The following is a 13,519-nucleotide window of genomic DNA, read 5'->3' as shown; positions in this document are numbered from 1 at the left end:
TACTTTTATGACCTATCTATGGTTTCATCTCACACAGATGAGGTGTCACTGTGACAGACTTAAAGTAAAGTCAATTTAAAGTTTCATTGGACACTGTAACTGTCCAATGGAAATCTAATTTTAAAAAGTTAAAGTTCTGTGCATTCACAACCAAATAATGTTGTTGACTTGTCCTTTACTTCTACTTGTGACTAAAGCATAAATCAAAAATTAAATAAGACACCTCAAACTTGTATCTGAAACAGACAGTTTCAAAAATGCTTACTATTGCCTGATATTATGTAACCTCTGTTTACGTGTCATGAATATTTATGGTTCTTTGTTAAAACCTTTAGGGCCATAGTCTCACCAGTCAGATACTTATCCAGTTCACAGCTGACCTGGGGTTTTTGGTGTAACCCCTATATTGGCCACTTTGACACTAAAACCAGGGGACCTCACAAGCTTTACTCTGGAACGAAATAACTGTTTTTCCAAGATGCAGAAAAAGTTTGTTATCTGAAAACCATTTAGTGATATTGGATAACTCTGCACAAGGGATCTCTTCTACTGAGGCGTTGTTCTTATTGGACACTAGTAGAGCAGAGTCATCCACATTCAAAAGCAAATGATGAGCGTTTTCTGATTTCATATCGTTAAGGTATAGTAAGACGAGAAGTGGGCCAAGAATGCTCCCCTTCGGGACCCCACAGCTAATCTCCTTCACACTAGAATGTTTTCCATTAACATCCACCATTTGGTCTCTACCTGTTCAATAGGATTTAACCCAGTCAATGGGACCTGCATTACCATTCCACAAAATTCCCCGGCCAACTTCTTTCCCTGGTCAACCCACGCGACAATCTAAGTAACATAATACAAAAATCCTCTTCAAAATGCGTCAATTTAAGCTAGAGATATCGTCTCATTCCATCGAATCTGCCTATTTCGACCTTCCACATCTGCGATGGAATCAAATCGAATTTTATTTGTCACATGCGCCGAATACAACAATAGACCTTACCGTGAAATGCTTACTTGCAAGCCCTTAACCAACAATGCAGTTAAGAAAAATTATATTTAAGAAAAATTATATTTACTAACTAAACTGTAATGAGAATTATTATGTTTTTGCTTTTCTTAAAACTAATTTCTGTGTTACATTCATGTACTGTTCTATAAAACAATTTATGTGTTCATGCAAGTGCCTGACTATACAAGTCCTCACTCACAGTAGATGCAATTTGGCAGTACACCCAGACCTTGTTTTGAGCACAAACTAAAGATGGCTCAGTTTCCAGTGGTAGAAAAAGTACCCAACTATCATACTTGAGTAAAAGCAAAGATATCTTAATAGAAAAGGACACAAGTAAAAGTAAAAGTCACCCAGTAAAACCTACTTGAGTAAAAGTATAAAAGTATTTAGTTTAAAATATACTTAAGTATCAAAAGTAAAAGTATAAATCATTTCAAATTCCTTATATTAAGCAAAGCAGATTGCATCATTTTTTTTAACGGAAAGCCACAAGCACACTCCAACATTCAGATATCATTTACAAACGAAGCATGTGTGTTTAGTGAGTCCGCCAGATCAGAGGCAGTAGGGATAACCAGGGATGTTCAGTTGATAAGTGTGTGAATTTGTCTATTTTCCTGTCCTGCTAAGCATTCAAAATGTAACGAGTAGTTTTGGGTGTCAAGGAAAATGTAAGGAGTAAAAAGTACAATCATTTCTTAAGGAATGTAGTGAATTAAAAGTAAAAGTAGTCAAAAATTTAAACAGTAAAGTAAAGTACAGCTACCCCAAAAAACTACTTAAGTAGTACTTTAAAGCATTTTTACTTAAGTACTTTACACTACTGTCAGTTTCAAGGTCACAGCTTAGAGAAAAGAAGCCTTATGAGGTTTTGGTCTGTCACGTTATGACATTACATTACATTTAAGTCGTTTAGCAGACGCTCTTATCCAAAGCGACTTACAAATTGGTGCATTCACCTTATGACATCCAGTAGAACAGTCACTTTACAATAGTGCATCTAAATCTTAAAGGGGGGGGTGAGAAGGATTACTTATCCTATCCTAGGTATTCCTTAAAGAGGTGGGGTTTCAGGTGTCTCCGGAAGGTGGTGATCGACTCCGCTGTCCTGGCGTCGTGAGGGAGTTTGTTCCACCATTGGGGGGCCAGAGCAGCGAACAGTTTTGACTGGGCTGAGCGGGAACTGTACTTCCTCAGTGGTAGGGAGGCGAGCAGGCCAGAGGTGGATGAACGCAGTGCCCTTGTTTGGGTGTAGGGCCTGATCAGAGCCTGGAGGTACTGAGGTGCCGTTCCCCTCACAGCTCCGTAGGCAAGCACCATGGTCTTGTAGCGGATGCGAGCTTCAACTGGAAGCCAGTGGAGAGAGCGGAGGAGCGGGGTGACGTGAGAGAACTTGGGAAGGTTGAACACCAGACGGGCTGCGGCGTTCTGGATGAGTTGAAGGGGTTTAATGGCACAGGCAGGGAGCCCAGCCAACAGCGAGTTGCAGTAATCCAGACGGGAGATGACAAGTGCCTGGATTAGGACCTGCGCCGCTTCCTGTGTGAGGCAGGGTCGTACTCTGCGGATGTTGTAGAGCATGAACCTACAGGAACGGGCCACCGCCTTGATGTTAGTTGAGAACGACAGGGTGTTGTCCAGGATCACGCCAAGGTTCTTAGCGCTCTGGGAGGAGGACACAATGGAGTTGTCAACCGTGATGGCGAGATCATGGAACGGGCAGTCCTTCCCCGGGAGGAAGAGCAGCTCCGTCTTGCCGAAGTTCAGCTTGAGGTGGTGATCCGTCATCCACACTGATATGTCTGCCAGACATGCAGAGATGCGATTCGCCACCTGGTCATCAGAAGGGGGAAAGGAGAAGATTAATTATTATGAAACAGTATTGGTCGGTCACATGAATGAAACAAAATGGTAATGACGAATTAATTATGCTAAATCATGCAAATATAACTTCTCTGTGTGTAGCCGTATATAAGACAGCTGCTGGGACTCCACAAGGGAGCTCCTGATTGACATGTGTACTATGGTGCATTTGTCACACCCTGGCCTTAGTTATCTTTGTTTTCTTTATTATTTTGGTTAGGTCAGTGTGTGACATGAGGGATTTATGGGTTTTGTCTCGTCTAGGGTTTTTTGTATGTTTATGGGGCTGTTTCCTTTCTAGGTAGTTTGTAGGTCTATGGTTGCCTAGATTGGTTCTCAATTAGAGGCAGCTGTCTATCGTTGTCTCTGATTGGGAACCATATTTAGGAAGCCATATTCTGTGGGTATTTTGTGGATGATTGTCTTCTGTCTTTGTGTTCATGCACCAGATAGGACTGTTGTGTTTTTTTAATGTTTGTTGTTTTGGTATTTTGTAGCGTTCACGTTTATGGTCTTTAATAAACATGTTGAACTCTAACCACGCTGCGCTTTGGTCCGATCCTTCGTCCACAGAAGAAAACCGTTACAGCATTGAGTTGATTGGAACCTCTCCAGCGTGTTGACAATAAACAACAATTTATTTAAGACTGACTCCAGGTGTCCCTGTATAAGAATTTCCACAAAACTAAAGTAACAAAAGAAAAACAATAAAATAACAATAATGAGGCTCTATACAAGGGTACCGGTACAGAGTCAATGTGCGGGGGTACAGGTTAGTCGAGGTAATATGTACATGTGGGTAGGGGTAAAGTGACTATGCATAGATAATAAACAGTGAGTAGCATCAGCATAAAAATAAAGTGTGTGTGGTGGGGTGGGGTAGAAAATTGTCCGGGTAACCATTTGATTCGCTGTTCAGCAGTTTTAAGGCTTGGGGGTGGAAGCGGTTGAGAAACATTTTGGACCTAGACTTGGCGCTCAGGTACCGCTTGCCATGGGGTAGCAGAGAGAATAGTCTATCACTAGGGTGGCCAGAGTCTTTGGCCATGTTTAGGGCCTTCCTCTGACACTGCCTGGCATAGAGGTCCTGGATGGCAGGAAGCTTGGCCCCAGTGATGTACTGGGCCGTACCAAGTTGAAGTTGCCGAGTTTCCATACCAGGCGGTGATGCAACCAGTCTCTCGATGATACAGCTGTATAACTTTTTGAGGATGTGAGGACCCATGCCAAATCTTTTCAGTCTCCTGAAGGGGAATAGGCATTGTCGTGCTTCTTCATGACTGTCTTGGTGTGCCATGATAGTGTGTTGGTGATGTGGACACCAAGGAACTTGAAGCTCTCAACCTGCTCCACTACAGCCCGTCGCTGAGAATGGGGGCGTGCTCGGCCCTCCTTTTCCTGTAGCCCACAATCACATCGCCAGGTCTCTGACCTCCTCCCTATAGAGGGCTAACAGTTGTGTCATAAATCACCTCACAACCACACCAAGCGCCATTTTGGAAGACCAAACTCAGTCTGCTGAAAGTCCTCAAATCGTCCACATGGCTGGCTGCGTTTCGCTACCACTGTGGAAACTTCAGGAAGATTGCCCATTATTTAGTTTCTCTAAGGACCCAGAAAACAGAGGCAGTGGGAGAACCTATTCAAGTAAGTAAATATATGTTGAAATATATAAATATGTATAAAACTATGTATTATAGCTAGCTTGCTACACAAATGAGCCGTTAATCTTTGTTTGCTAGTTAGCGAACTTTACGTACTGTATAGCTACCTAGCTACGTTAATTAAATATCACCAGCTTAGTAACTTCATATTTGTAATGTCTGCTTACTCACCATCTCAAACACCTAGATCCCCTGAACGCAGCTCACTCTCCAGATCCCAATCACCTGAATTCTAATCACCTGTTCACACACCTGTATATCATTATCACACACTATTTAGTTCTCTGTGAGGTATTGTTTGTCTTGTGACACACGTCTTTCAGAGCTCTGTTCTTCCCGTGATTTACTCCTCCCATGTATGATAGTTTTTGCCTGCCTCACTAACAATGCCTTTTGCCTATTTCCTGCTTGTATTTTAGCCTATTGGATTTCCTGTTATCTACCTATTGCCTGATCTCCCGGACTATGTTACTAGCCTTCTCCCTGCCTGCACTATTGCCCTTTTGGACCCCCTGTGTATGACCTTCTGCCTGCCCCTGGACCCAGCTACCTGCCTCTTCCTGTGTATGACTTTCTGCTTGCCCCTGAACCCAGCTACCTGCCGCCTCCTGTGGTCCTTTGCACTAAACACCTGCTGCGCCCTGCGCTTGGAACCAGCTCTCTGTCTCCCCTCGTGCTTATTAGCTAGTTAGCTGTCTACATGCATTTGTCATTGTAACTCCAAATGTATTTGTTGGTAGCTAGCTAACAGCCATTGAAGAGGGTGAACGGGTTAGCTAACACTTCCAGCTGTCAGAGAAGTGAAAGTAGGGCTACTCTGGACAGGGCTGGTAACTTTGTATACCTAACTTGAGTATAATGCAGCCTGTTTCTTTGAGATGTTTTCTGTCCTCAGATATAGAGAGCAGTCAAACCCTGTCTGCAGATGAAGAGATCCCAATTAATGTCCCAAGAGAATAAGGGTACATCCTTGTAAACCATGGAGTATATGTTAGCAAACTTTGTGAACAAAAAGTTTAAAAGTCACACAATGTATAAACCTATTACAACTGGAGCAGGCCAACCCTGTTGGGTGTGCAGGCATATGTTCTAGCCCAGCACTAGCACACCTGATTCAATGTATCAAACCTAATTAGTTAATAATCAAGTGTGCTATTGCTGCTGGGCTGGAACAGAAGTCTGCTCACTCTGGGATTTACTATTTTTTTGTTTACCTGAAGTTATGTTTTAGTAATAATAGCCTACTTGTTATTAAAAAGTCTAACCTTTACATTTGAGTTAGCTTACTTGTACACTATGAAAATGTGGATTCTTTGAAATGAAGTGTTTAAACTTGTTGTAATTAACAATTGTTCAACATGAACTAGTGTTGATGTTGAGTAATCACAGATCACAATCCTGCAATAAGGGAACCTGGGGAAGGGAATCTGTCTCTCATTTGTCTGTGTTTCTGTGTTATATTCTCAAATTAACATGACCTTTTTGTTCAGTCATAAACTCTCCAATTAGTTATATTTGATTGTCAATTTTTTTCACTATATCAACCATGTGAACCCATTTTGGAGCTGATAATGGCATGCAACGCCAATGCAGCCATAGGCCTACAGCAGTAGTTCCCAACTCCAGTCCTTGAGTACCCCCAACAGCACACTTTTGTTGAGGGTACAAACATACTTGATTCAACTAATTGAGGGCCTGATGATTAGTTGACAAGTTTGTCTGATGATAAGAGGAAACTGTATTGTTGGCGGGGGGGGGGGATACTCGACGACCGGAGTTGGGAACCACTAGCCTACAGTATGATGGCATTAGAGACAATTTATGCTTGATTCGAAAATGTGGTCGGAGGCACTGTATAGATGGTGGTACACAATTTCGGAGCCTCCAGGGGCATATACAGAGTTCAAATTGAGCTCCATACCGCTTTGTCGTACACTTCTCAAATTTTGTAATAATGCGGAGGGCTTCGTATAGCTCCGCATTGACATGATTGGTTGACGGTAGGTGGGGGCGGGCGGGAGGTCCTGTATAAACAGAAACTCACTTCCTTGACAACTTCATTCACAACAGCTCTGTGCAGCTCCGCAAAACTCAAGAATTATGAATGCCGTGACTTCAGCAGAGGCTGTATCACTGTAAATGCTGCATGGCCAATGCAGACATCGGATTGACCATGGAGCGCCTTTAAGCCTTATGGACATTTGCGATGCACCCCTCCCCTTTACATTGTGCATCTGAAGCAGAGAATAGCTTAACTCACACACTGTTTACATATTGTTATATGTTCTCAATTTAAAAATGATTCCAGTAGACAATGTATTCGAGGCTAATCATCATACTAGAATTTGTACATGCCTTGTGCTGACATGACATTTGTTGGTGTAAATCCAACCCTTGTAATTTGTGCTCCCCTGAGTGGCACAGTGGTCTAAGGAACTGCATCTCAGTGCTTTAGGCATCACTACTGACATCATCATACTAGAATTTGTACATGCCTTGTGCTGACATGACATTTGTTGGTGTAAATCCAACCCTTGTAATTTGGGCTCCCCTGGGTGGCGCAGTGGTCTAAGGCACTGCATCTCAGTGCTTTAGCCTGGTTCAAATCCATGCTGTGTTTGGGAGTCACACAGGGCAGTGCACAATTGACCGAGTGTTGTCTGGTTGTAGGCTGTTATTGTAACTAAGAATTTGTTCTTAACTGACTTGCCTAGTTAAATAAAGGTTGAATTTTAAAAAACTACAGACACCCTGGTGTCACGACTCCAACTGAAGGTGGCTCCCCTTCCCGTTCGGGAGGCGCTCGGCGGTCGTCGCAGGCTTACTAGCTGCCACTGATTATTTTCTCCCCCTCCTTATGTGTTTATTGAGTACACATAAGTGGTGGGGGCTCGTAGTTTCTTCAAGAAACCAGCTGAATCCAGCGGAGTAAAAAACTCATAATTATCAGCTTCCATTGTCAGTGGATAAAACGGCTTCGCCAGGCCAAATATATACAAATATATACTGTCTTGAAACATGAATGTCTTCACAGCCGTATCTATTATAGACATGGTTGCACAGTGGCGAACCTATAGGCCTTCAACGTGTGACAGTGTCGTGATTATGAAAGGAAGGCAACCGTAATACCAGTGCACTCATGTAGAAGAGTGGACTTTTTGTAAAACACAGGGCCAGTGGTATAGTGGAGGGTTTACCCTGGAATAAACCATATACCCCCTTTTTTCAGTGGGTATTGCGTATACTCACTTCTTAATCCCTACTGATGCATATACACAGTTGAAGTCGGAAGTTTACATACACCTTAGCCAAATACATTTAAACTCAGTTTTTCACAATTCCTGACATTTAATCCTAGTAAAAAAAATCCCTGTCTTAGATCAGTTAGGATCACCACTTTGTTTTAAGAATGTGAAATGTCACAATAATAGAAGAGAGTGTAATGATCTTTGTCTGTTGTTTGTAGAAAGTCAGACCGAAATGCAGCGTGTAGGTTACTCATGACATTTAATGAAGAAAATGCTGTACATGAAATAACTGAGAATACAAAACAACAAACGAGTGAAACTAATACAGCCTATCTGGTGACTAACACTAAGACAGGTACAATCACCCACGAAATACAATGGGCACTCAGGCTACCTAAATACTGTTCCCAATCCGAGACAACTAGAATCAGCTGACTCCAATTAGGAATCGCCTCAGGCAGCCAAGCCTAACTAGACACACCCCTAATAATACACACTCCCAATTAATACAAACCCAATACGAAATAACAACATATAAACCCATGTCACACCCTGGCCTACCCAAACATATAACAAAAACACAAGATACAATGACCAAGGCGTGACAGAGAGACGGATTTATTTCAGCTTTTATTTATTTATTCACATTCCCAGTGGGTCAGAAGTTTACATACACTCAAATAGTATTTGGTAACATTGCCTTTAAAAATGTTATCTTGGGTCAAATGTTCCAGGTAGCCTACCATAAGCTTCCCACAATAAGTTGGGTGAATTTTGGCCCATTCCTCCTGACAGAGCTGGTGTAACTGAGTCAGGTTTGTAGGCCTCCTTGCTCGCACACTCTTTTTCAGTTCTGCCCACAAATTTCCTATGGGATTGAGGTCAGGGCTTTGTGATGGCCACTCCGATACCTTGACTTTGTTGGCCTTAAGCCATTTTGCCACAACTTTGGAAGTAGGCTTGGGGTCATTGTCCATTTGCAAGACCCATTTGCGTTATTGACTCTATGCTTGTTTATTCCATGTGTAACTCTGTGTTGTTGTTTGTGTCGCACTGCTTTGCCCCTATCTTGGCCAGGTTGCAGTTGTAAATGAGAACATGTTCTCAACTAGCCTACCTGGTTAAATAAAGGTGAAATAAAATACAAATAAAATTTGTGACCAAGCTTTAACTTAACTGATGTCTTGATATGTTGCTTCAATATATCCACATAATTTTCCATTCCTCATGATGCCCTCTATTTTGTGAAGTGCACCAGTCCCTCCTGCAGCAAAGCACCCACACAACATGATGCTGCCACCCCCATGCTTCACGGTTGGGATGGTGTTCTTCTTCGCCTTGCAAGCCTCCCCCCTTTTCCTCCAAACATAATGATGGTCATTATGGCCAAAAAGTTATATTTTTGTTTCATCAGACCAGAGGACATTTCTCTAAAAAGTAAGATATTTGTCTCCATGTGCAGTTAGTTGCAAACAGTGTGTCTGGCTTTTTTAATGGAGGTTTAGGAGCAGTGGCTTCTTCCGTGTTGAGCGGCCTTTCAGGTTATGTCAATATAGGGCTTGTTTTACTGTGGATATAGATACTTTTGTATCGGTTTCCTCCAACATTTTCACCAGGTCCTTTGCTGTTGTTCTGGGATTGATTTGCACTTTTCGCACCAAAGTACGTTCATCTCTAGAAGACAGAACGCGTCTCCTTCCTGAGCGGTATGATGGCTGCGTGGTCCCATGGTGTTTATACTTGCACACTATTGTTTGAACAGATGAACGTGGTACCTTCAGGCATTTGGAAATTGCTCCCAAGGATGAACCATACTTGTGGAGGTCTGCAATTTTTTTCTGAGGTCTTGTCTGATTTCTTTTGATTTTCCCATGATGTCAAGCAAAGAGGCACTGAGTTTGAAGGTAGGCCTTGAAATACATCCACAGGTACACCTCCAATTGACTAGCCTATCAGAAGCTTCTAAAGCCATGACATAATTTTCTGGTATTTTCCAAGCTGTTCAAAGGCACAGTCAACTTAGTGTATGTAAACTTCTGACCCACTGGAATTGTGATACAGTGAATTATAAGTGAAATAATTTGTATATTAACAACTGTTGGAAAAATTACTTGTGTCATGCATAAAGTAGATGTACTAACCAACTTGCCAAAACTATAGTTTGTTAACAAGAAATTTGTGGAGTGGTTGAAAACCTAAGTGTATGTAAACTTCTGACTTCAACTGTATATATAGTGTTGCAACAATGTGCAAATTGTTAAAGTACAAATTGGAAAATAAATAAACATAAATATGGGTTGAATTTACAATGGTGTTTGTTCTTCACTGGTTGCCCTTTTCTTGTGGCAACAGGTCACAAATTTTGCTGCTGTGATGGCACACTGTGGTATTTCACCCAGTAGATATGGGAGTTTATCAAAATCAGGTTTGTTTTCAAATCTCTGCGTAATCTGAGGGAAATATGTATGTCTATGGTCATACATTTGCCAAGAGGTTAGGAAGTGCAGCTCAGTTTCCACCTGATTTCGTGTGCAGTGTGCACATCTCCTTCCACCTCTCACCCGTGACCGTAAACTGTTAAGTGGTCGCCATATGAGTGAGTGTCAATTCGTTAATATACTGTAGGTGAATGGAGGAGTTAGCTCATCTCCTTGATTGCTTCCTCCGGTGGATAATACTCAGGTATATCTTATCTCGGAAGAGTTTAGAAATCCGCCACACCCAATTTGAATGAGCTGTTGTTTGCTACTTAACCTTATATCTATAAAATGTCTAGCACAACTAGCTACATTTATTTTTAACTCTTTACACATGTATTGTGGAATTCCTCCTCTGTAAATGTAATTTGCCTGCTAGTGGAGCAGAAGAGTCTCATTTCATACAAGTGCATGTTTCCATGTTACCTCTCCTCGCCTCCTCTCCTCAATGACCTTTGAACCTTTTCAAAAAGAGGTGGAGAAGACAGAGGAGAGGAATTTAGCAAATCCTATTGAGACTCTCCCTGGGCCTTTTTCTCAAATGGATTTCATTGACGCATCACGTCCTCTCCTCACCTCCTTTTGAAATTGCGCTAATGCATTGTCTAGATTTCGGTATACTAATACTGGGCATGCATATGTTTGTTGCAGCAGCCACCTTTGCTACAATGTAGCCTTAGACACTCATTGTGTTCAATCCGCCGCCCATCATTAAAACAGTTTAATTAAAAAAGCTTGTTTATCAATGAAAGTCGCAATGATACTTGAAAGAATGACAAGGCAACAGTAAACATGTCGTCAATGGCAAGATGCATCATTCACCCAAGTTTAGTCAAAATCGTCCCAGTGGTGTCTGAGAGATTGCGTGGGACTAACTAACGTGCGCACTGTTCGTACTGACGTGCGAATGGACGGAGACAGATCCATAGTCCCCCTCCGATTTCATCGTGGGGGACAATGTGTGAATCAACAAAGCTTCATTTATTTCCATTCATTTTTTTATTGTCAAATTAACCAATAATGTCATAATCATATAGTATCCAGTATGTCAAATCTGTCGTTTTCAACTGCTCCTTTTGCAGACATGTTTGTCCATAAAAGGGCATACAGTGGCGTCACACCCCCAACACACCTCCAGAGAGTGGCCAATCGGGGTCTGCATCTTGCACACCTTACAGCTGCGCACAACCCCCTGCTCGTTTCCCTGTCCACTTGACTCCCCCCCCTGTCTCTGCTGACTGATGAGCTTCTCGAGGGCTTGCTTCGTGGCCGTGTCGCCACAGTGTGCAATGCCTTTCACCGCCACCCGCTTGGGGTCTTTAACACAGTCCTCCTCATGCCCAATGACGGTGGAGGGCAGCCAGGCAGTATCATAGCCACTCTGTTGCCACGATTGCCACATTGCTAAATTCTGTCCATCCATCTTCTTCACACGGCCCACCCGGACTTTCAGCTGCAGTACCACGTGTTCCCCAGGGGGGCACCCACTAGGGTAGCCCCGCGCCTTGGCTATGTCCCGGCTGCAATAGACCCCCGGGCCCAACGTGCCCCCCGCAGAGGGCCGGAAACCCCCTGTGATGATGGCTCGAGCGCTGTCACGGTGGGTGCCATGGTACATGGTGTAGCCTTGTCTGCCCCGTGGTGCCTGACCAGGTTTCAGGACAATCTGCTTCTCAACCACAGCCTCCCAACCGCTGAACTGCACCAACTTCGCTGGCATGGCTCTGCTAACGGAAACACAGTTGACACCAATTTGTAAACAGATGAGATCAATCAATCAAATGTATTTATAAAGACCTTTATAAATCAGTAGTTATCACAGAGTGCTTTACAGTAACCCAGCCTAGAACCCAAAGTGCAAGCAAAGCAGAAGTGAGAGCACAGTGATAAAAACTCCCATGAAGGAACCTGGAGAGGAGCTCAGTTCAGAGAGAGGGGTGGCCTATCCTCTCCAGGCTGTACTGGGTTAGGCTATATGTGTTGTACACACACATCAAAACGTATTGAAGACATAGACATAGAGGTTTTCTTTTCTAAAATCTCCCCACTCAAATTATTGTTTACTCAAGTATGTTTCCATGATTTTTGCCTCTCGGAAATTCTCATTCGAACCGTACAGCTGAAGATCCACTTTATAGGGCTATTGACAAAGACAATGTTCCCGCAGTTGCGGATACTGCATTCAAGGGATTTGCTGCATATTTCGTTCAATCAGAAATTGTCTTTAAACGTGAACTACAATGCTAATTTGTGTTCTAATTTGACTCCAAAGTAGGATATCATAAGGTATACAAGGTGCCACTGAACACTTCCTTTTCCCTGAACTAAACTCCAACTTCTCTGTCCATAAAGAGTATGTTGTATAGTCCCCACCAGGGCTGGGGTCAATTCAGGGAATAATTGAATTCAAATCTCATAATTTCCTGTAATATGAAGACTTGTCATTTTTCTGAAATAACAGAATTAAAATCAACCCTGATCACCAGAGCAGCTGTACTGCGGTAATTTGACAGGACAATGAGAAAGCAAAACATACATATAGATAGTAACAACAATAAATGCAACACAGTATAGTTACCATTATAGAAATTCTTAAATCTATGCCTTGTAGATCCCAATGTTGTGCAACTCACTGGCTGTGGATAAGTTGCTAAAATATTATTACAGTGTTTCTAACTTTCTCTCGTGATTAACCTACCTTTTTTGCCTTCAATGTTGACAGTGTTTCTCAGATAGTTTCACTTTCGATTTTTCAGCTCAACACAGCTTCCTTGATTGGCATTCATGGAGATCACACCCAATAGAATCTCTTCCAACAATATCCGGTTTGCTTTAGAGATCACATTCACCTTCATTTTAGAGTGGTGTACACAGAATCCCTCATTCTTGTATTCATGCTATTCCATATCTTAAGACCAAAGGCCCATTCTATAAGACCCATTCTGTAAGACCCAAGGCCCATTCTCATGGTAAGACATGCTAGGCAATATCGTCCTCTAGTGATTTTCTGGGAACACAGCATGTATTATTTTATCATTGGTCATCAGGGTTGGGGTTAATTCCATTTCAAATCCAGTCGTTTCAGATACTAAACCAGATTCAAATGACACATTTTTTTATTGAAAAACATTTAGGAGAATAGGAATGTGTATAAATATACTATTTACAAATTCATCACATATTTATGATTTTATATGGGAATCAAAAAGCTTTCATGAATGTTCACCATGTGCTGATGTGCTAATCAGCACT

General features: G+C 42.2%; 1 protein-coding gene across 4 annotated transcripts; it reads right to left on the bottom strand.

Annotated features, from left to right (window-relative positions):
- Positions 1–11,227: 11,227 nt before the first annotated feature.
- LOC124003770 (gig2-like protein DreN) lies at positions 11,228–13,199 on the bottom strand. Of its 4 annotated transcripts, none has more exons than XM_046312337.1 (2): positions 12,966–13,199; positions 11,228–11,994 (listed from the first exon to the last, which is right to left on the bottom strand). In XM_046312337.1, the coding sequence occupies exon 2, from the start codon at positions 11,985–11,987 to the stop codon at positions 11,331–11,333; it is 657 nt and encodes a 218-aa protein (XP_046168293.1). In that variant the 5' UTR covers positions 11,988–11,994; positions 12,966–13,199; the 3' UTR covers positions 11,228–11,330. The 4 variants fall into 4 exon arrangements, with proteins under 4 accessions (XP_046168293.1, XP_046168291.1, XP_046168292.1 ...); XM_046312335.1 differs by having other exon boundaries at positions 11,228–11,991; positions 12,966–13,198; XM_046312336.1 differs by having other exon boundaries at positions 12,846–12,981.
- Between the last annotated feature and the right edge of the window lie 320 nt (positions 13,200–13,519).

This window comes from Oncorhynchus gorbuscha, linkage group LG18, assembly GCF_021184085.1.
Source record: "Oncorhynchus gorbuscha isolate QuinsamMale2020 ecotype Even-year linkage group LG18, OgorEven_v1.0, whole genome shotgun sequence".
NCBI lineage: Eukaryota > Metazoa > Chordata > Actinopteri > Salmoniformes > Salmonidae > Oncorhynchus > Oncorhynchus gorbuscha.
This window is presented reverse-complemented; position numbering and strand designations above follow the sequence as displayed.